Genomic DNA, 23,996 nt, shown 5'->3' with positions numbered 1-23,996 from the left:
TAGATTACTTCTGGTGCTCAATAGATGGTAATTATGAATTTTAGAATCAAGAAAGCTTTGATTTAACAACTAGTCCTTACATACATGGGTGTGAACTGAGCTTACGAGCAGCTCACGTGTTAAGCTGAAAAGCTGACTGAGTTTTCATTTGACACAGATATGTCTGTTTTCCATGATGATCAGCTATGGGACTGCTGATTTTTAAAAAAATCTGACAATGTTTTCAACTCAAATTGCAGGAGTCTTAGATATTTATGAGGAAAAGTCAAGCATGAGTATTAAATGAGTTCAAGATAAAAATTTTTAAAAAGGCAGAACTATTTTGTTTTATGAGCTGCATGTCTTAGAAGTTCTAGGAAACTGGTAAAAACTAAATTCATAGCTTTCATAGGTTAATTTGAATAAAAAATATTATTCATTTCTGAATATTTCTGGCCCCTTGGACTTAGAAGTGTGAACAGATAGAAGGTAAAAAAAAGGGGCTGTAATCCACTTGTTTGCTTCCAGAGAATTCGAAATTACATATATTCTACCATGATCAGTGTATCGCGGTCAAAGAGGGTCAGTATAGATGGGAAGAAGAAAAATAATTCTTTTTCAGGATGGGATGCTTTTGAGAGGAAAAAAACAATCTAAACCTAGCGAAGGAAATCATATAGCTTCCATATAATCTTTTAATAAAATAAAATTAGATTAAAAAATCTTAAAGTATTTACTATGCAAATAACATCACTCAACATTGTCAATATTATTTGATGTGCTTATGTAAGTAAACAATATGGATAATTTTGTACATATGATAAATGTATGTATATTTGGATATATAAGATAATTTTTTCTAATAAATTAAAAACCTTTTTTTAGACATTCGCTCCTGCATCCCATCACATTTCTGCAAGGGAGGTGGAACAGACCAGTGCCTTTAAAGAGCAGTGATCCTGGAGCTGGGAAATAGCACACTGCCCGGGTCGGCCTCTGCGTGCGTGGACCTGGACTCAGTGACCAAGGGGTCCTTCTGTTCTCCAGCGCCACATACCTCCAGTTCTCCATCCACATGGGACGCTGCCTGAACTGGGGTCACACTGGACCACTGCAGGGGGACCAGCCCATCTCGGTGGAATGTTTTATTTATCTCTCCCTTTTATCCACACAACCCTGGCATCACAACAATGTGAAGGTTACAAAGCCACTGATGCACAAGGGTATTGCCTGAAGAAGACAATCATATTTTTAATAGATATCTGGGACAGCATTTACCCTTAATCATTGAAATGCACTGAGACTTTTCAGCTTACACTTCATTTACGCCCAGATCACCTAAAATAAGCATCTTACGGTGACCATATGATGTCATTCTAACTTGTTCTGCTTCCTCTGTCTGCAGACACTTCTTAGGAGCCAGGTGGAGGGTGAGGGGCTGCTGGATAAAAACTGAAAATGGCTCTGCCCTCAAGGAGCTCTCAGTTTAGTTGCAAAGACTCATCGATGAGTAATAACAGTAAATTGGGGACAGAGATGGGTTTGGTTGTCACAGGAGCCTGGGGTACGTGGCGTGCCTGGGGACGGACTTCTGGCAGAGGTACCACCCAGTAAATGCAGAAAGGCTGAAATTAAGCTCGCCAGCCTAAGGGGTGCTTTTGGGGGTTCTGGGCTCCTCATTCCAGGAGCAAAAGCACAGAGATTGAAAAGGTCTCATGCTACTGAAAATAAGCATATAGCTTAAAACAAGATAGCCCTCTAATATATTAATTCTGGAGACTTGATTGAATATAGTCTGTGCCCCAAAATTATCAAAACCAAAATATTTGGTGAATTTTTTAATATATATATACATACATCATCCATTACACACACACACACACACACACACAAAACAACAACATTAATATCTTTCTTGAAAAAAAACTCCAGTTGGTAACTACTTCTTTTTACCAAAAGCTGGTTTTAACTGCAGCTAATAAATATGTACAGTGGAGCTGTGAGGACAAGGACACACCTTAAAGAAACAATTAAGGGCACATTTCAAAATCACACTTGACAAAGTATAACTATTCCTACACTAATCACAATTGTCTTCACAATACTTCTGTATACTTGATGGTGCATTTACACTATATTCCTTTATACAATTAACCCCAAGGAATAATTTCATGTTTTTTTAAGATGAAAAAATGTGTTTCAGGTATAGTCTCAAACTCAGAATGTATGTATGTCACATTTAGATCCCATATGGACACAGAAATAGTACCTAGACACATGCTTGCATATTCACACAGGTAAGTATATATAAGTTAGATACAGCACAAGTGATTCGCAGACATTCCTGCAGAAAATACGCTCGTAATTCAGAGTTACTCTATAAGTGTATTGTATTATTCACTTCCTTCAATCACAGCACTCAGGGCGTCTTTCCAAAGTTGGAGGGCACCCCCAAAAAAGGCAGGAGGGGCCATCATGGCCATTTCACACTCCTGCTTCCCACCGGGTCCCTTGGAGCCCACGGAGCAACAGAGCAGAGGGCCCGTTCCCCCACATACCTGGCTGAAACTCTGGCCCGCACCTCGGGCTTGTGTGCTGCGGGCGGGGAGCTGCGACGTCGGGGCCGTCTCCCCCAGGGCCAGGGTCTGGTTGCTATGGTAGCTGGCTGGATACTGGAAGGACCCTTCAGGTTTGGAATTGAGCTGAAGTGCACTCTGGGAGAGCAGGCTGGGCCCTGCATTGAAAGTCATTTAGAGCAGTAAGTGACAGTCTCAGTGAAGCAGAAATGACATGTATTATTTATTGAGAGTAGCCTAGAATTATCACACGCACATGATTCCAGCCATCTATGCTTTGAATTCTCAGAACTAAAATGACCATATAATTCGACTCTAGCTCTTAAATGAGTTTTTTTCTTTTTTTTTTTTTTTGGTGGTTTCAAAGTTCTCCAAAAGAGTAGATTTTTTTCAGATGATCTCATCCTGACCTACATAGAGACATTTCTTAGGAGACAAATTAGTTAATCGTGTAGTTAATTTTAGATTAGATAATATCAGAAACATTTGAAATAATCTGAAAGGCTACTTTTTCGTACATGTTAATTGCGTTAATATAATCATTTCTCCTATTTAGTTATCAAGATGCTAAAATATTTGAAACCTTCCAATCAGTGACAAACTCTATTGTATAGTCATGTAATATCTCAATGCCTGAAGGGTAGACAGTGTTTAAAATATTAACAGCTCTCATACAACGTAGAGTTCTCCCTGATCCTCACATGGTCTCCGACAGTTACTTATCTTCGCCATCACAGTGATGCACAGTCAGAAGACAAAGAGAAAATACACTGTTTAAATCGGTGCAGCCAATGTGGCTGATACTACAAGTGAGGGAGGAAGAGGATCAGTTCCTGGCCTTATTATTTAATTATCCTCTGGGTTAAGGAAATGTGGTTTATTTTCTTACTTTCCTTTTTGATGGGAGCTTTGCAACAGTTTGCTTATTTCCTTTGTTAAGTAGATTTTTTCTTTAATCAAATTTCATACTCACTTTGGGAATGAAAAGAAGTATGGGGGGGAGGCTAAAGCTCAGCGGTAGAGCATGTGCGTAGCATGCACGAGGTCCTGGGTTCAATGCCCAGCACCGCCATTAAACAAATAAATAAATAAGTAAACGTCATTACCTCTCCCCAACCCCACAAAAAAAAAAAAAAACTTAAAAAGAAAGGAATTTAAAAAGAAATACAGAAGAGCGGAAGTGTACTACTATTTTCTATTGTGTGTGTTTGAGAGGGAATCGAGGTAAGTAGAGTGAGTTAGGGGGTAGGAACTTGGCAAGATAAGTCTTCTCATGTTAACCGTATTATAACGTGATTTCTTTTTTGATGGAGGAGAATTTGACACACATGGATTACGGTATAATCATTGTGTCATCCTTCATCTCCCTCTTTGGCTGTTTAAGGCAATAGTATCATTTCTAATAACCTTAAGCAAATTTTAAGTTCCTTACTTCTTTGTTTTTAAGACTAGAACATGACTTTTTATTTCAAATAAGAACACAGATTTGCTATGACAGGGGTCTTCTTTTGTATGAACATAATGTCTTCTCTTAAAAAGTATTGGTTCACATAATATTTGCATTTAAGACCATCCTCTCCCCTCTGATTCCCTGATGGAACTTCTAAACGATGCAACAATACTTCTTCATCATTGGACACTGAATACTAGGCTGATTAGCTAATACAGGTAAGACTTGGCATTTTGGAATGTATAGAGTTTCTGAAAAAAAGTCAAGCAAGAAAATAAAACCATTTCCATCCAGTCCCAATTTCATCGTAAAGGGCATAACAAAAGTACAATTGTAATCCTTTTTCCTTGTAATTTAGAAAATAGTGTCCCAAGGAAATCGTGTATACCAGATGGTGAAGTTTGCAATAGCTTGCAAAAAGAATCCTTTGATCCATACTGATGGTATTACAGGGCTAGTCACCAGAAGTACAATGCATCTATGGGGAGTGCATTCCGAGTTTCATTCTGGATGCCAGGAACATACTGCCCCCATGGTGGCTGTCGAAACTGTCAGGCACAGAAACAGATTCAACGGGTGGTCTCCGAGATACGGGGGAGCCTCTGGAAGGGCAGAGGGACTGGTGACGGGGCAGAGGCAGATGGAAACTAATTCCAAAAACAGGAGGAAGAGGTGGGTCCTGGGAGGACAGTGATGACCTGTAGCCAAGGCTTTCCCCCTAGGTCCCTACCCTCCTGAAGGTCACTGCTCCATGGAGGAGAGTGAGCTATGGTGGAAGAACAGAGGCCCTTTAAGATTAGTGGTCACCATTCTAACTAACAATGGGCTGCTTTCCACAGAGACTTCCTTTGGTTATTTCTTTCAGGACAGTCTACTCTGACATAATGACTTGCACCGTGCATATATATTCCTTTCTACACAGTAACGTATTTCCAGGGCAATGAAAGTTGAAACAGACAAAATACCGCACAGAGTTTTGGAAATGTCAATAAAAAAAAAGAATCTTTAATTTCATGTAAATAAATTAAAAATCCATAAAGTAAAAGAGTTGTGGGTCCCGGTTATTTGACTTTTTTAAGGGACTGTGACTTTGCTCTGATGAACTTACTTGCATATGTAGTTAGCAAATCAAACAAACTTGTCAATTCTGAATAGACTCATAAAAATTAGCTCCAGAAATCTCCAAATGCTCTCCATGCAGGATCTAACCATGACAATTTAAGGTCCCTTTTCATAGCAATTTCAATTAAATGTATGATTTATGTGCTCCTGAAATATCCATATGAAATAATCAAATCTGCTCATCTTTTATCGAATCAGTTGTGTATTTGATCAATACTCAAGGAAAACAAACCAAGATTCTCTGTCTCGTTACTTTGTTCACACATCTGAAGCATGAAACCTAGATATGCCCTGACAAAGGTAATTGCAACAATGAGCAATATATCATAATCTCACAGCCCTGTCATGTCACCTGGCAAGGACAAAGCAGTCGGGACAATAGCCAAAACACCACATGCATTTTAGAATGATTTTTCCATTGCTCAGTAGGTTTCAAATGAATGGCATTTATTCCCTCCAGTTTTAGAGGACACAGATATATAAGAATATGGAAAAGGTTAAAATGATAAGACATAATTCTTAATTACTTTCTAATAAAAATGAGATTTATGTATAATTAACCCCTGAGTAGCTTTATTACCATTACTGTGCACTGAGGAAGAAAATACAAATTTTCCAGAGATTTCAAAAGCATTTATAGTTTTGGGCTTTAAATTATGATTTTTCTCTCTCAAGAACTTTTGACTTTCCATCAAATCTTGCTTGAGCAAGAGGTCAGATTGGGTTGCATCCCTGAAGAAATGAAGGGTTTCCACTGGGGGATGGGGACAACAGAAGAGGATTTCTTGGGGTGCTGGGGGGAGAGGAAGAGACTGGGCTTTAAATTTCCACCTAGGGGAATAGAATGTTGCATTGCTCCAGAAGAAACTGGAACTGTAAGCGACAGCAGATGACAATGTCCTAGCAGTTCACCAAAAGCAGAAGCCACCCTCTGGTATGTTTGCTTCCAAGACATTGATCAAAGGGGTCACAGTGACGTCTCTGATCATTCTGGATCCTTTCCATCATGGGACAATCTTCAAAGCTCAGGCTAGGGGTCTGTTCCAAATCTCAGCCCTGGGGGCTAGGAAGAAGAGGTGAAACAATTTCTGATAAACTGATAAAACAATAAAGAAGCTGTGATATATTTATACAATGGAATACTACTCAGCCATAAAAAAGAATAAAATAATGCCATTTGCAGCAACATGAATGGATCTGGAGATTGTCATTCTAAGTGAAATAAGCCAGAAAGAGAAAGAAAAATACCATATGATATCTCTCATATGTAGAATCTCAGAAAAAAGAAGATACAAATGAACTTATTTACAAAACAGAAACAGGCTCACAGACATAGAAAACAAACTTACGATTACCAGGGGGAAAAGGGGGTGGGGAGGGGTAAATTGGAAGTTTGGGATTTGCAGATACTAACTACTATATATAAAATAGATAAACAATAAGGTCTAATATATAGCACAGGGAACTATATTCAATACTTTGTAATAGCCTAGAATGAAAAAGAACACGAAAAGGAACATATGTGTATATATATGTAGACTCAAATCACTATGCAGTATACCAGAAATTGACACAACATTGTAAATCGACTACACTTCAATTAAAAAATAAATGCAAGACAGTATGTATCCTTGACCTGATCAAGACACACTAGATCCAACTAAACAGAGGGGAGAAATTCCAAGGGAGCTGAGGGACACGGGACCTGCCACTGATCCTAGGAAAGCAGAGCATCTTGAGTGTAATACCAACATCTCAATGTGTCTTCAAATGTATGAATTGACTAGAGACCAAATAGCAACCTGTGGAAAAAAGATGCCTTTGCCTCTTTGTCATTATTCTGAGAAGTGCAAGCAGGACTGTGGAGAGGTTAAGAAGTCAGGCAGAGTCGTACACTTAGTAAAATGAAGGTGAGACACCATTCTTGTCTTCTGTTCTCCAACTCCAGGAGATGTGGTTGCTTAACATAAAAGCACCATTTAAATCACATTACACACATCAACATTTTAAGGTTAAAAAATTCTTTTGGAAATAGAAATCAACTTATTTGCAGGGGAAATCTTCCTGCTTCAGATTGTGGTACTGATTCCCCAGTGATCCCCTCCTTAGAGGGTCCAGGTGTGGCTGGGGGAAGCCTGCTGTCCACCAGAAATGGGACGGAAGTCAGCCTCAGCAGGTGGGAAGGTTGAAATGCTCATTTCTTGCATAAAAATTCAGATTCACTTATAGGTTGTATTAACATAAAACACTAAAATCTATAGAGTCAGTTTCTTCTTATATTAACTAGATATTTGAGAATTTTCATGATCACGTGCATTCATTGTCTTTGCACAGATTTAAAATGACTTCATCTGGGTCCTAGAGATGATCACACTAAGTAAAGTAAGTCAGACAGAGAAAGACAAATATATGAGATCACTTATATGTGGAATCTAAAAAAATGATGCAAATCAACTTACCTACAAAACAGAAGTGGACTCACAGACATAGAAAACACACTTATGGTTACCAAAGGGGAAAGTGGGAGGTGGGATAAATTAGAAATTTGCGATTAACAGACACACACTACTATATATACAATAGATAAACAACAGAGTCCTAATATATAGCACAGGGAACTATATTCAATAGCTTGTAATAACTGATAATGAAAAAGAATATGAAAAAGAATATATATACATGTGTGTATAACTGAATCACTATGCTGCACACCAGAAATTAACACAATATTGCAAACCGTTAAACTTCAATAATAAATAAATGAATAAATAAAGTTAAAACATTAAAACAAAATAAAGACTTCATCTGAAATTGCTAATTTTTGTCTGCTTTAGCTAAATATTGGTCCCAGGAAACAGTAAACCCTTAATTAAACTACACAGTTTGTAATTGCAAAGAAAAGGCCAGAGGTCTACAAAAGGGTACTCTCATGTTATTATTTAAGTTACAGTCATGCCAATGGAGTGGGCGTGTGTCGGAAAAAAATCCAGGGCTGGAACCAGCTGACCTGGCGGACACTAGCCCATCTTCACATATATGGAGGCACAGGTGGTCCTGCTGGAGGGGACAGCACTGCCAGCCAGCCTCCACGGAACACTTACGAAGTTCCAGGGACTGCTCTGAGCAGCTTCTATCTGCTAACCCATCGAGTCTTAACAAGATCCAGGGAAGATGCCATCATCTCCATTTGTGTTGACGAAATGGAGGGTCCCGCTGACTGAGACCACACAGCGGTCCTGATGAGCCCGGTGCCACCAAGACAGTCCAGCTTTGGAGCAGAGCTCTTCCCACGCTTCGTTATACATTCTCTATGGATTTTAATCTCTGTGAATTTGAGCACCTAATGAGATAATGGATGTGAAAGTGCTTGGAGAAATATAAACTATTATACAAATGTCAGCTATTAGTATTATTATCTAATTATCTAATTACTTAGCCGCATGGTCTGAGAATAAAACCCTGATTGGAATGTGTCCTGAAAACCCTGTCACAGCACTGTGACACATATCGCTTCCTGCTTTCTTTCATTTTTCAAAGGAGACATATGAGGCTTAGATCATTAAAATGGCTTGAAATTAAAAACCAAACCAAACCAAACCTAGTGTCAGAGCCAAGAAATGAGAAAGAGAAAGTTCTCTCTTAGCCTGAAATTCCTTTCTCTGGCAACCTCAAAGCTCATTCGCAAACTTGAAGTGTGGTTGAAATGTCACCTCCTCCATGCAGCCTGCCCTGATGCCTGATTGCCTTGGAAAATTAATCCTACCCCCATCATGCTACCTTAACACATTGCAAGACCAGACTCTGAGCAATTTCAACAGAGAAATGTGTACAGTATTACACAGCAACAGGTTTTCTGGGAGGAGAGTAACAGGATAAAAGCAGAGTCTGAACCTTTATGTGAAGGTAGCAGGACCCTGTGTTTCACTAGTTGGAGACACTAGAGACCAGGAATTTCCTGGAGTGCAGAGAAAGGAAATCTTAATAACGGAGCAACTCAAAGTAAAGTAGTGACCACATTAGGGAAGAAGAAAAGAGTGTGTATTTAAGAGAACTTTTTTTCGCAAAAGCTCCCTGGTACTTGGGGACTGTGCAGACAGAAAGGGAAGGAGAGCCAACGTGACTGGACACTCTTGAGCCGATCACTGGAAGGACATCGCTGACCCTGCAATCGGTGCTTGGGGGTTTTCTGCAGCGCAAAGTCCATCTAAGAAAACTGAGCAGACAGTACGGCACTCTGACGACCAGGCACACACCTTCTGTTTCTCCAAGTTTTAAGGTGATTTATTGGCAGTTGCTAATTCTGGTCTACTTCAGTTGACCACCTGTCCCAGAACACAACTAATACTCAACAAGTGAGTGTGAAAAAGAAGAAACTCCCCTCATGTGTTGTTCCTCAGGGATGGACTGGCAGGAGATGTGTGTTGGGAAGTCGATGTTTTGCAGAAGGACAGGCTTAATTTTTAAATTATAGCGTTGATGGAGATGGTGAAAATTGACGGGAGTTAGAAAAAGAATCTGGGCTTGATTTTAACACTGGCTCTAACAGACCTGACTATCTTTCTAGACCTTAAATAATTTCCAAGATCAAAGTTTGGTTATACATAAATGTGATTTTTAGGACAGAGATGTAGCTATTCAAGTCATGAATGGTAGAAGCTGAAGCCACAAGAGCAAGACAAGGTCTCTAAGGGCTAATAAAGATATCAGTTTAATTCCAAAGGATGATTTTACCATCGAAGGAAAGAGTTATTAACAAGAATGCACTAAAATAAATAGCTGTGAGATCGGCCACCGTCTCAAACAGGTGCTCAATGAATGTTTTGTTAGGCTTTTAATTCAGGACAGTCAGGAATAATGAACACACAAACTGTGACAGACAAGTTCAGGGCTCAATACTTGACCGTGGCAGCTTTGTTTAGATATCCTTTTGTCAGAAAGTTTATAAACATTCTTTACTTACTCTTAGGTTAAACTAATTCTTTCTAAATGATGTAAAATCTTATCTTTACATAGACCATGAAAAATAAAGCCATCTAGATTCACATGTATCTTTAACTGTTAGAAAATTTGCATTCATTCCCAGCCCTCTTGTTATCCAATCTTTGCAGAAGGTTAAGAATAAGTTGAAGGTTAAGTAGTATTTTATTTTAAATGAGAGTTAATTCTTAGAGCAACATCAAATAAAGAGAAAGGGGAAATTGTTTAACAGAAAATATTGAGTAAGAATAAAGGGGAAAAACAGTGGAAGTTATATGCATACAAAAGGGCTATTATCAATTACAAAATCAATGAGAAAAATATCAATTATTTGTAAGAATATTAAACTGATTTAAATTCAGCTCAAAGCACTGCAGTCATATCTAACCACAAATTAACTGTACAGATTAAAAACACTGACTGGCTTAAACTGCATTATCAATCCGTTTCATTGAAAGTAGCAGTTTCTTCTCTATGGGCTCTGGATACACTTGTCAGTTTACAAACTTGCTTGGAATAAGAGGTAGCTCATAGAGATAAACTGGTTGTGTTCTCCTGATATTTGCTAGTAACTTGAAAAGCTCAGATGTAGGAGTCTCACTGAGGCATTTCCCTGAAAATAGTAAATCAGCCCATCTACTGTTCCTAAAATTAACTGAAAGAAAAAGCTTGGGGGGGGGGAGGGGGCTCGTTATGCAAGGAAGCTTAGGGTCCATGTGGCTATTCTCTGGGCAGATATATTTCTAAGCTTCATTTCTAAGTCTCTCTGCCCAGAATATCGATTTCATCTGGTCAACTGCTTGCAATGTATAACGGTTTACATGAAAATTAAAACTTTCATGGTCCCAAGGAAGGGAAAGTACTCATTCGGTTTTTAAACTGATTTGGATTCAACCAATATCATTAATTAGTATGCTTTTTGACGTTTGACTATCATATATGAATCGTATATGAATAAAGAGAAGGCTGGTAAAGCTTTTCACACTACACAATAACTCAGTTTCTTTACAACTGTATACAGTGGAGGGAAATGAGCAAAGTGACATTTATCACAAAAAATAAATTTCATATATGTAACTTCAGTTTAAAATGCACAGCTCAAGAATTTGATTGTGCATGAGATTTTGCATGATATTATCATCATAGAATGGTATTTTTATAACTCACTCTAGTCCCTAACAATTTCCTTGTAAAGTTTTGTCTTCTGATTATTTACTGTTCAAAAAAAAATGTGGCACAAAATGAAGAAAAGCATTACATATATTTCCTTATAAATTAACAGTCTAAAGATAACAGATGCATATCTCTCATAGTCGATAATTGTGAAAAGAAATAGAAAAAAAATACAAATCAGTTTAGAAAAAAACAAGATTTAAAAGCTAAATCCTGAGAGCATTACAATGTTCCATAATTGGCATTACACTAGCTTAAAGAACCAGTTTTTAATTTGCCATGAATCATAGACTTTCCCTAGATATCTGCATGGTTTGCTCCTGTATTCATTCAGGGCCCTGATCGTGCATCTTCTCGCAAAGGATGACTTCTGGTCCTCTGATCATTCTCTCAAAACCAGAGTGGCTCTCAAACTTGCCAGTCTCATAACCCTTCCATGCTTAAAAATTACTGAGGACCCCAAAGAGCTTTTATTTACTAAGTGGTAGAGAATGCTATTTATGATATTAACACTGGGAAGTGTTTACAAGCGAAGGATGCGTTGCACATTTTCCGTGAGCTGTCAGAACAAGGATCCAGCCTCGGGGATGTGCCACTGAACTCTCATTCCGCGAGACTCCATTCTCAAACTCCAACCCTCCCCGCGTGAGAGTGAGCACGGAAGGGCAAACAGCGTGGTGGGAGGGCTATGAAAACGGGTGCCTTTGCAGGCCCCCTGAAAGGGTCTCAAGGACCCCCAGGAATCCCAAGTACACGGTGCACTCTGGGAGGCACTGCCCTCCTCTGTGCCCCACCAGCTTTGTCACTGCTGGTAGCAATCACCTACCTGAACTTACGCTCTTTATGGAGTGCTTGATTTCAGCCTTTCCTGCCTGGAATGTGAATGCCACAAGGACAGAGACCCTCTGTGCTGCTGCTAGTAAGTGCTTAACACAGACATTCAAAAAAAGAATGTATCAGCTACCTGCGCCTATAGTGACATAGTAAAAACTCAGTATATTAAGATCTGACTTCATCAGTTGCTGCTGAAGTGACTTATTGTTTGATCAGTGGCAGTTTTTATGTTTTAACGTCTGGGGGAATCCCGTAAGACATCTCCATAAGGTATCACCAGGAGACCCCTCCTTCCACTGTGCCCCGGGCAAAAGTCTGCTTATTCTGACTTTGTCACGGGCGCTTTCTGCCTCTTTACTTTTGCTCACTTCCAGAGCTTTCATCTGACACTCGTGTTTGTGTGTTGGGTACCTATGGTGCCCTGACAATTTCAAAACCCAATTATACTTTCATTAAAAATTTCAGCCAGGCTTTAAACTTTGTGCTTGATTCCAGGAGACCCTGATAACACAGATGAGAATGATGCTTTCACTGAGAAATTTGCACTGCTTTCTCTTACTTAGGGAATGGATAAGGAGCACTTGGTATTTTATGTCTTTGCTTGTCCCTTTAATTCCTAGGTCTGCCGCTGAGCCAGTGACCTCTTTGGAGAAGGTATAACATGCTTCTTAAATGTCTGTGAGATAAAAGGAAATCTAAGAAAAGGAAACTGAATGTTAGCTGAAAACCACCAGGTAGCAGTACAGTCTGGAGGGAAAGATAAGGACAGCTTCCTGGAGGAGATGACCTCACCCTGCGTGCTACCTGGGTGTTTACCCTCAACTTCTGCTCACACCTTTCACGGCTAACTTCCTGTTGGCTCTGTAACACCACAGGGAGCTGGGGAGGTAAGTGTGAGTGAATCTGGAAAAGAAACAAAAGGATGCATGCAGAATCAGACAACACCACGTCTGGAACCATGACAAACTTCTAGAGAAGAGACTGTCTTGTTTATGTTTCAAAAACTTGGCCCAGAGAGTGTATGATGAAGTAATTTCACAAGGAATGAACAATTCAAGGATGTCATCAACTAATGTGAATAAATTCATGTCTAGGAAAGGACTTGGGGTCTCCAGAGTCCACGTGACAGTCCCCAACCCCTGGTGGAGTGAGAGGAACAGCAGGACTTGGATCCAGGTCTTAGGGCTTCAGGGGCAGGATGGGTGACCTTGAACCCACATCCAGAGGCTCTCCATCCTGTCAGGTCTGACTGAAGACCTGGTTTCCACCATAATAGAGACTAAAACAAACCAGTCCTCTTTCCCTGAGCATCACATCAATACTGTGAGCCACAGTATTAGTATATTTCTCACTTTGATTATTCTAATTACTATGAAAAATCTTATACTCTTACACCACATTAGAATCTGCTGTTGCCATGCTTGCCAGGAGTTATGAAAATATTCACATGACAACGATGTCTCTTACCTTTACTACGATTACATAAGAATATATGGGATTGTATTTTATAGCATTTTAATAACCTCATCTCTCAACAATTATCTTGCCATATAGAATTAAGTATATTCACAGTAATTAGATGAAAATGACAGACTGTAAATCAAGAGCAAGTAATTCACTTCTGTCAAACTGCATATGATCATTCTATTTGGATTTTATAGTAACTTATATGATTCTTGATTTTTTGAATGTTCTGATTTGAGAACTCAATAAGATAACCTTCCTTTGCCATAATAAGCAGAATATATTAAGCTCCTAAAATTTTCTCCCTATGGAACATTGGGATTTTCTAAAATATGGTGGAATTTCAATTTCTCAATGTGCAACAAAAGGAAATAATTGCTATTTCAAAATATAATATTTAAGCAAATTAACAATCTTTATAAACATATGAACCGTTTTCCCCCAAGCTGTCTATTGTCTTTCTGATTTTGACTGACAAATATTTTTATCAAGCTTTGGCTAAGACGTAATGAGTTTGTGTCTCCAAGGATGCGAGGATTGAATAAGGTACCTGGTCTATGGCAGTTTGGGTCAAGCTGTATGTTGTGTGAGAAGCTAATGACCCTGAGCTTCAGTCGACAATTTTTTTTTTCCCCAGTAAAGCAACAGCAATTCCCCTAGTGACTCCGTGACACACACTTGTTAGAATTGAAATGACACAGCCGGCAGCCACACAATAGTGGTGGGGTGACGGTTTACACACTGTTTAGGACAGCACGTCTTAAACAATGCAAAGTGTTGGAAAACTGGTCACTGTGTGAGGCTAGAGTCAGTCAGTACACTGGAGCAGTTATTGCTCGCCTTAGGGTCAAGAGTAAGGGTTTATTTACTAAGATCCAAATTTTACTTTAATCAGACCTTGGAAAAGAAAATAACAAAAGCTTGGAAACACAACAAATGAAGTACGATGTGCTTAGGGGTTGAGATTGATCGCCACTGCTGTAATTTTTCAAGCTGATTTTAGACTGTGTTTAGTGTTGTTTTAGTCTCTTCTGAGTCAGGACTGAGACGCTGGCTCTCAAGGTCAGCCTGCCAGGCCCAGCTTAGCCTTAGCCATTTCACGTCTGCTCTAGCCAATGAGTCCACTGATTGAACAATCACGAAAACAAGGGGCGAGCAGAATCTGATGGGTGTGTGCTAATTATATGAAAGGTGTCAAAGAGCCCCTGGATACTGACGTGTTACGTTCATATATCATGACTATAAACAAGGTATATTGTTCTAGTATTTTGCAGAATGTTGTGTGGATCATTTTCTTTGCTCCCCCATTCATTCTCTGTCTCAGAGGCTGTATCCCAAGGGTCCCCTGGCATTTGGTTTTATGACTGGACTTGGCCAGTGGGAGGCATGACAAGGACATCAGAAGGCAGGAGGAGAGAGAGGCTGGGCTATTTATTCCTCTGCTCCCACCAGCCATGCCTCTTGACTCTGCTGGCACCAATTCACCGACGTTTCCTCCGGGACTAAGGGTGGCCAGGGTTTCCATCTGTTGCTGCTCCCTCAGTACCTCTGCAGGCATTGACTGTTCCCTTAATCTTGCTCACTCCTTTGTAAATAGTCCCTTAATTAAATTCTTTTCACTTAAACTCTTTTTGAGTAGAATCCGTTTCCCATCTGGACCTTGTTACAAAAATACAAACAGCAATTGAGACTTTCATGTTACGATATTCTAAGTACTTAAAATTAGCAATAATTGATCCCCCAAATGATAGTTATCTAGTCAATATTTTAATATTAATTCCCTAAATTTTACTCAGTTGGTTCAGTCTAAAACTGACTCTGAAAATACTAAAAACAAATAAACGTTTCTTAAGAACAACAACATTCCATATTTCACTGTGGTTCAGATCCGTTGGCACAAAACTTTCCAGTGGCACTTCCGTCACCTGTGGTTCTTGTTTGGTTTTTTTGGTTTTTTGTTTTGTCGTTTTTTGCTTTAGTTCTTTTCCTGTCTTCAAACAAGGAAACTTTTCTTCCAAAAGAACAATTAACTAAAAGTCTAGGAGTCTTCAAAAAAGTAATTCAATACATGACAACATTAACGAATCCTTCTGAAAACCAAAAATTCAGCAATTAGCAAATATATCTCAAAGAAACTTTAACTGGAGTATTTTATTTTCCTGTAATAAAGATACATCTTTTGTAAGTAATCTTTGAAAACATTTGCAGAAATACAAAAGCGATCACTAAAAATTATTTCTGTATCTCCTGTGTGTAGAATGTCTCAATTTAGAAAGTTCTGGGTTATTAGTTGACTTAAAGATGTTAAAAAGTTCATGTATTTATTCTTTCTGTTATTTTGTTTACCTCTTCTAGTATTCATTTCTTTCTTCTACTCTTTTGTTTTATGTTACTTTATTTCTGCATTGCTTTTATTATTTCCATTTTCTTGGCTGCTTCTGGTTTTTTTAGCTGCTTTTAAGGTGTTCCAATAATGAGTATAATATCCTTTTATTTTGTCTTTTATCTTTAATAATAAGATTATGATTTCCTCTCAGTGTAGTTTTTTTTAACCATACCCTATGTTTTCATATAAAATATAGCTATTTTATTTGTTTTGTAAACAGTACATAATTTTCTTTTTTACTTCCATTTGATTCAGTAGCTCCAAAAGTGTTTCTTGATTTTAATGTGATTACATTTTACTTATCATTTTATTATTTACTTTTAATTTTTACTGCATTATTATCAAAGAATTGGGCCTTTTTATACTTTTTAATTATTAGAATTATCTTTACAGTCTAGTAGCTGACCAGTATTTGTGAATTTTCCAGATATATATAACAAATGTTTATTATTATTCAAAAAAGGTAACTTTTACAATTTACTTAAGGCATTAACTTGTTATTTATTCCAAATTTCTGTGGCCTTTCCTTCTAGTATTTAGTCTGATTCTGAGAAATGTCCACAATGTACTTCATCAACTTCTTTCATTTTTAATAATTTTTAATATTCAGATGTTACATTGCTTGGTGCACACATGTTCACCGTATTTTACCACACAATGGTAAGTTATTTCACTATGTAATTCCTTTTTGACCCTGCATAATGCTCCTGCATTAAATTCCACTCCATCTCACATTATTCTTCCCAGTTCCACTCTTCGTGGTCATTGTATTGCTGTCACTAACTTGTCAATTCCTTTAATTTCAACATTTAGCTCATTAACATAAGTGTGTATATTAAACATAACATCACTATTTTATCCTCGTTTACTACAAACTTGAATTTTTATTCTCTTTCAAAAAATTCAGTGCGCTTACAGGTAGTGCTAGATTGATATACTTGACTTATCACTTCTATTTTAATTTGTTTGCTCCTTAATTTACTCTTTTCTTCCTTCTTTTTTTTTTGTACTTCCTATGAATTAAAGGTTATCCCTCTGCTAAAATCATAATAAAATATATTTCTCCATTATAATATAAAAATAAGATAGCCAAAATCATCCCTCCCCCAGATACACTATTTTTATCTCTGCTTTTCTTACTCGCTAGAAAATGAGTACATGTGCCTCAGTATTAAGTAAACATAGTTCTAACTACAGCTGCTCCTACAAAAGAAATGTATCTATAGACTTTGAGAAAGAAGAGGTAATAATTTTACATTTTAACATATGAAATACAGAGAACAAGTATAATACAAATCATGCAGCTCACTTTAGGAGTTTTATTGAGGGGATGCGTAAGGGTTAAAACAAATCTGGACATTCATGATGGTGTTATCCTAAGATTAGTGGGTGTCATAAAGATCACAGAGAAAATGAACTCACATGCCAATTAAATGGTTTTAAGATCACTATGCTATCTTATTCTTATATCTTCCTTTTACATAGCAAAAATACATGGGTATTTAAGGAAATTCTATTTTTTAAAATCAAGGAATAAAATGCTCCACTGATTTCTGATGTAGAAATTATCAGGGTAATGTATTTTTTAGTGATTTAATTTTTAGCTTTTTGTGGGATTTTATTTAAATAGGTCAAGAGAATTTTATGATTTATTAAAGTGAGGTTTGTTTCAACCCATAGAACTTTTATTTCTAAGCCTCAACCACTCTGGTTGAAAAATATATAATTATGCAGAAAGAAAGACATCTTTAAATATTCTCTTGAGAGTAAGACGGCCATGCAAGATAGCTAAATACAGAAATGTAAGGAGTTCCTGCATGGTACCATAGCATAGTACTAAGTAGTACTGCACAGACTGCATGACTTTTTCTATTTTGTTATATAATTGCTCTTTTGTTTAAGATCCCTACCAACAATAATCTGTAGGAATAAAGCACTGAGTGTTAATTTTAAAGGAGACACTGTTGATTAAACAACTGTATGATGAGTTCACACAATGTGCTAGTTTAGGTGCCAAAAAGGGTATCAGAGAATTGGTGAGAATCACCAACATGTCAATAATTGGTGAGAACTCCAGAAGCCAATTACTTACTTAAGAGAGTTTGACTATACTTCAGTAACATATATATACATATATATATATATATATAGAGAGAGAGAGAGAGGGAGGGAGGGAGGGAGGGAGAGAGAGAGTTTATAATCAACTGTGAGTCAATGTCAGGTAATGCAAGAGTGGAGTAGATGAGAGTGGAGTGAAATGGCTAAAACATGTATAATCACATCTGGAAGTCCTACAAGATATGGCTCATGATATTAGTTATATTAATATTATAATTAGTTGTAGTAATATGATAAAATTAACATTAATGGTGTAATACACTTACACTTCAATTGTCTTCAAGCTTAACTGTCATTTGACTTACTTTCACTTGTTGAATAGTCTTGTGGGTCAAGTATTCCTGATTCCTGCAGGGATCTAATACAGGAGTCCACCAGTTCAAGACCTGTTGTGAGCTCATCTTCGATATCTTTTTGACCATCTGAAATATAGTATTTTAAAGTGATGAGCAAACACCTGGTAATGTCAATATTAAAGCTCAAGACTATCATTTAATAATCAAGAGTAACCTAACCAAAGACAGTACTTTTATGAAGTTCTCATTAGATATCACATTGTAGTCCTTGGTCAACCACTATTAAACACCAAGGCCAGCCAATTCTATGTATCCATAAAGAACAAAAAATTACTAGGGAATTGGAAGAACTTAACTGCCATGAACTCTTGAGCTATTACAACAACTTCACTTAATTGTCATGTCATGATGTTGTCATATTCACTTTCACAAGTGTCTTTTTAAAATTCACATGAAAGTGAATCAATGAAATATATGTAGAAGCAAGTATAAATGTTCATCAAGAAGCTACACTTTACCTTGTGATTGCCAGTGAAACTGCTCTTCTGTTGAACTGTAAAAAAGAGAATACAAAGGTATAACACACTGGTTAGACACAGAAGAACCTAGACTATGAGACACAAAGGCACATTCGGGCAGTGGTGATGGCTCCATGGCACTCCTTTTAATTTTCTACTGAGAAAAGGGATCCCATTTTGATGCAATCTCAACTTTAATCCCATTTGATATACACCTCTTTTGATTCACAGATATTAGCATGTTATCAATGGACATCGTTTAGTAATTTTCAGAAGAACAGCTCATTTTTTACAAATCCCAACCTATTATACTCAGTCCTTAACCATTGTTTCTACATCCATGCAGTTCTATCCAATTTTAGTTATTTTAAAATACAAGTCTGAATAGATTCACGTAGATTTTGTAAGATATTCCAATAAAGAAATAACTTTCTCCATCTTCATTATAAAGAGATAAAATAAATCTATACCTTATTCAAGACATATAAGCACTTCCTTTCATTCATTATGCTTTAAATTAAGGAATTTTAAAATTGTAACACTTTATCACCAACTGAATATACAGTTCCCAAATTCTCACTTTACAGATACATCTCATAAAACGACCCAAGCAGAGAGGGTTACTCATGTAAATGTTATGCCAAAGATACTGCGCAGATTTTATCTTTGCAGGCACAAAAATTTATTTTGAATAAGTTATTAAAATACATAAATAAATTTAAATTTTCTAAATATAAACAACTCTTTCATTATATATGCAAATACTTCCAACATACTCTTTTTTACACGCCAATAATTGGTGAGAAATCTAGATGCCAATTATTGACATGTATCATTTTGAGAATGATTTTCTATACTGATTTCACTAAATCTTTTACTCTGATCAAGCAGCTCCTATGAATAGCTCATCAGTCTCACAAGAGCAAGTAGGTTTTAGAACTTTAATCTGCACTGTAGAGATGGCTTCTGAATACATTTGTGGGGGTAGGAGGAGGGAATTCTGGTAGAAATCAGTGTTCAGAATAGCCATGATTGATATATAGGAAGATAAGAGTAGTCCCTTAAGAGCCATATGACTTTTTTTAGGGTATCTTGCTCCTCAGCTAATCCATTTTAGCCAAGTGGAAATGGTTTTACAATGATGAGAGCTACAGACAGTTGATGATACATGAAATGGTAACATTACAAATTCAGTCCAATGCAACTTTTCCTAGCACCAATTAGGTGTAGCATTATATAGTAGTAACATCTAACAGTAAAATTTAACACTTAAAACAGAAATTTAACCCTGTAATTAATATTTTAGAAAGTACAAAGCATGTTCACTTAGTAAGTGGCATTTAACATAAGGAGAAAATGCTTTCATATTTGTGGTGGGTTGAATGGTGCCCTTTTCCCCCGAGAAATATATCCACACCAAATCCCTAGAAATTGTGAATGCTTATTTATTGGAAAAGAGTTAAAGATCTTCAGATGAGATCATTCTAAATGCAGTGACAAATGTCCTTATAAAAGACAGTAGAGGAGAAGGACTGCCATTGAAGATGAAGGCAGAGATTGGAGTTATGCATCTGTAAACCAAGGAATGCCTGAGGCCATCAGAACCTGGAGTCAAGAAAAGATCCTCCCTTTTAGCCTTCCTAGGGAACAGCCCTGTCGACCAACCTTGATTTTGAACTTTTGGCCTCCCAAACTGTGAGGTAATAGTTTTTTTAAGCCACTCAGTTGTGGTAATCTGTAATTGCAGCCACAGGAAACCAATACAGTATTTTTCAGATTCAATGAAAATGCTCTCAATGTTCTATCCTTCAGGATTGACTACTGTCTCTGCTTTACACTCCTTTTACCAGTTCAGCCCTTTGCAAAGTACTTATGGTACATCAGTAATTCACAACAGTCACAAATCTCTTTGGTAGATGGGAAATAGCTGGCTTATTAATGTTAAATAACTTGACCACATGCATCATAAGGAACACCGCAGAGATTTAAACTAGTCTGTCCAACTCCAAAACTCATGGAACAGAGCTGGAGGAGTCATGCTCCCTGACTTCAGACTATACTAAAGGCTACAGAAATCAAAACAGTATGTATGGTACTGGTACAAAAAACAGACACACAGATCAATGGAAGAGAACAGAGAGCCCAGAAATAAACCCACACACTGTGGTCAATTAACCTATGACAAAAGAGGCAGGAATACACAGTGAGGAAAAGACAATCTCTTCGATAAATGAATCCCATGGGAAAACAGGACAGCTCCGTGTAGAAGGATGAAATTAGAACACTCTCCAACACCATATACATAAGTAGACTCAAAATAGATAAAAGACCTTAATGTAAGACACTGTAAAGCTCCTAGTGGAAAACTCCTACTCCTTCTGTAGGCGGAACACTCTGTGACATAAATTGCAGTAGTATTTTTTTTTTTTGGATCTGTCTCCCAAACCAAAGGAAACAACAGCAAAAATAAACAAATAGGAATTAATTAAACTTAAAAGCTTTTGCACAACAGAGGAAACAGTCAAAAAAATGAAAAGACAATCTACTGAATGGGAAAAGATATGACTGATAAGGGGTTAGTACCCAACATACACAATCAGCTCATACAACTCAATAATAATAAATTTTAAAAATCTGATTAAAGAATGTGCAGAAGAGCTAAATAGAGATTTTTCCAAAGAGAAAATGCAGATGGCCACTGGGCACAAGACAAGATGCTGAACATCACTAATCATCAGGGAAATGCAAATCAAAACCACAAGGAGATACCACCTTACACCTATCAGAATGGCTGTCATCAAAAAGAACACAAATGTTGGCAAGGATGTGGAGAAAAGGAAACCCTTGTAGGCTGCTGGTGAGAATGTAAATTGGTGCAGTCACTGTGGACAGCAGGATGGGGGTTTCCCAAAAAAGTAAAAATAGAACTACCATATGACCCAGCAATTCCACTCCTGGGTATATATATGAAAAAAAAAACCAAAAACACTACCTCAAAAAGATACATGCAGCTTGATGTTCATAGAAGCATCATTTACAATTGCCTAGGTGTGGAAGCAACGTAAATGAAATGGACAGATGACTGGACAGAGAAGTTGTAGCATATGTACACAACAGAACATTACTCAGCTTAAAAAAAGAATAAAATTTTGCCATTTGCAGCAACATGGATGAACTTGGAGAACGTTATGCTAAGTGAAATAGGTCAGACAGACAAAGACAAATACTGTACAATACCACCTGTATGTGGAATCTAAACAAATACAACAAACTAGTGAATAAAACAAAAAAGAAGCAGACTCACAGACATAGATAGAGAACAAACTATTGTTACCAGTAGGGAGTGGGGAGGAGTGAGGGGAAAGATAGGAGTAGGGAGGAAAAAAAGGGTTATTATGGGGTTATGCGAAGCCACGTGTGTGAAACTTTTGAAAATTGTAAAGCACTACAGAATTTAAAGGGTGGGAAGGGATAAATTCAGGACTTCAAGATTTGCAAATATTAACCACTATGTATAAAAATAGATAAAAAACCAAATTTCTTCTGTATAGAACAGGAAACTATATTCAATATCTTGTAATAACCTCCTATTAAAAAGAATATGAAAATGAATATATGTATGCATGTGTATGGACTGGGTCATTATGCTGTAGACCAGAGACTGACACATTGTAACTGAATACACTTCAATAAAAAAATTAAAAATTTAAAAAATAAATAATCTTTCATTCAATAAAAAAAAAAGTCACGGAGGGAGACACACTTGTTGCTTCCCACCTGAAGCAGGAAGAGTGAGCAGGTCACTGGGAGCTTCTCCACTGCTCACCAGAGTCCCGCTCTCCTCTCCTTGCAGGCACACTGAGGACCACACGTTCCTGCCCCCTTCCATGTAGATAGGTTACGTGGAAGTCCCTGAGAGGAAGGGACAGATGCCACCACCTGCCCCGAGCACAGAAGGGCAGGCACAAGATTTCATCCACTCTCCTTGCGAAGCCCTGTGTTGAGGTGGGTCTCCAAGTAGCCATGCGAAGGGGGAGGTTTCTGCCAACCCAGAGAAGGCACAGCCCTAGTGAGAAATAAACCACTGTTTTGTTAAAACTCTGAAGTTGGAGAGTTGTTTGTTTCGGTAGAATGAATGTTACACTGAATAATCGAGAAACATGCCAATATTTGAGTTCATAAGGCATTTCTTGCTTCTCCATCTGTCATTTCCATAGTATGGAGCTGGAAGAAAGTATCTCGGGTCACCCCAGCACAAATAAGATGGTGCCTCGCTCTTACTCATCCTTTGAGATTTATCCGCTTATCTACAATAATGGGTGATGTTATGTGTAGGACTACACATCACACTATTACACAATATTTACTTTCTGTTTATCTCCTTCAAAAGTGTCTCAATTTTATGGTGCAACAGAAACGAGAAGAAACATTTTTTATTACAATTGGGAAAAATACCATTGGCAGTGAATATAAAACTATCTTCTCAAAGCAGACACCCTCCTTCGGGCAGACAAAGAGCATTAATCACTAAAATGGTTCCCTGATTTCTTTAGCACAGTTAAAATGCATTGAAAGTATGACTGATCACGGAAAATAGAAGTCCCAAGAGAAACTGGCTTTGGATTTTATTTCCTTTAAGTGCACACGTCACTCTGTTAGGGGATCCTATGCAATGGCGTTTTTTATGTACTTGATTCTTTCTCTTAAAAATTGCTCTAAGGTGGATGCTTTTTAAGAAAGCAAACTATTTATTCATTCAATAAACACAAATTATGCTCATGTCTCAGACACTCTTATTTCAGGTTTTTAGGAATTACTCATGGTGCACCTTCTCCCAATTAGATCATTAAATTTAGTATAATAAACAAGCAATTTTTGAAGCTGTTATAACTTCCCATGCATGTTCAGTTTCAGAATATAAAGTTTGCTTTCATCATCGAAATGTTATTTCTTAAAATAGAAATAATTTCTAAATAATTAAATGTAATAAAAATGTAGATGTAATTTAATCAGTCTATATATTTAAATGTAACTTTGTATAAGCTCCAGAACCCAATTATTGTGAAAATATATATATATATATATTTATAACAAAGAATATTA

General features: G+C 37.3%; 1 protein-coding gene across 3 annotated transcripts in view; it reads right to left on the bottom strand.

Moving 5' to 3' along the window:
• The window catches only part of CTNND2 (catenin delta 2), an 875,933-nt gene that overhangs the window by 398,038 nt on the left and 453,899 nt on the right, over positions 1-23,996 (bottom strand). For all 3 annotated transcript variants that reach the window (XM_015251739.3, XM_072958848.1, XM_015251743.3), the window contains 3 exons: positions 18,894-18,928; positions 18,385-18,501; positions 2,538-2,713 (listed from right to left, as the gene is read on the bottom strand). In XM_015251739.3, the coding sequence (XP_015107225.2) occupies positions 2,538-2,713; positions 18,385-18,501; positions 18,894-18,928 (328 nt within the window). The remainder of the gene's footprint in view (positions 1-2,537; positions 2,714-18,384; positions 18,502-18,893; positions 18,929-23,996) is intronic.

Source organism: Vicugna pacos, chromosome 3, assembly GCF_048564905.1.
Source record: "Vicugna pacos chromosome 3, VicPac4, whole genome shotgun sequence".
Lineage (NCBI taxonomy): Eukaryota > Metazoa > Chordata > Mammalia > Artiodactyla > Camelidae > Vicugna > Vicugna pacos.
The sequence above is the reverse complement of the archived record's forward strand: the minus strand, read 5'-3'. Positions and strand labels throughout refer to the sequence as shown.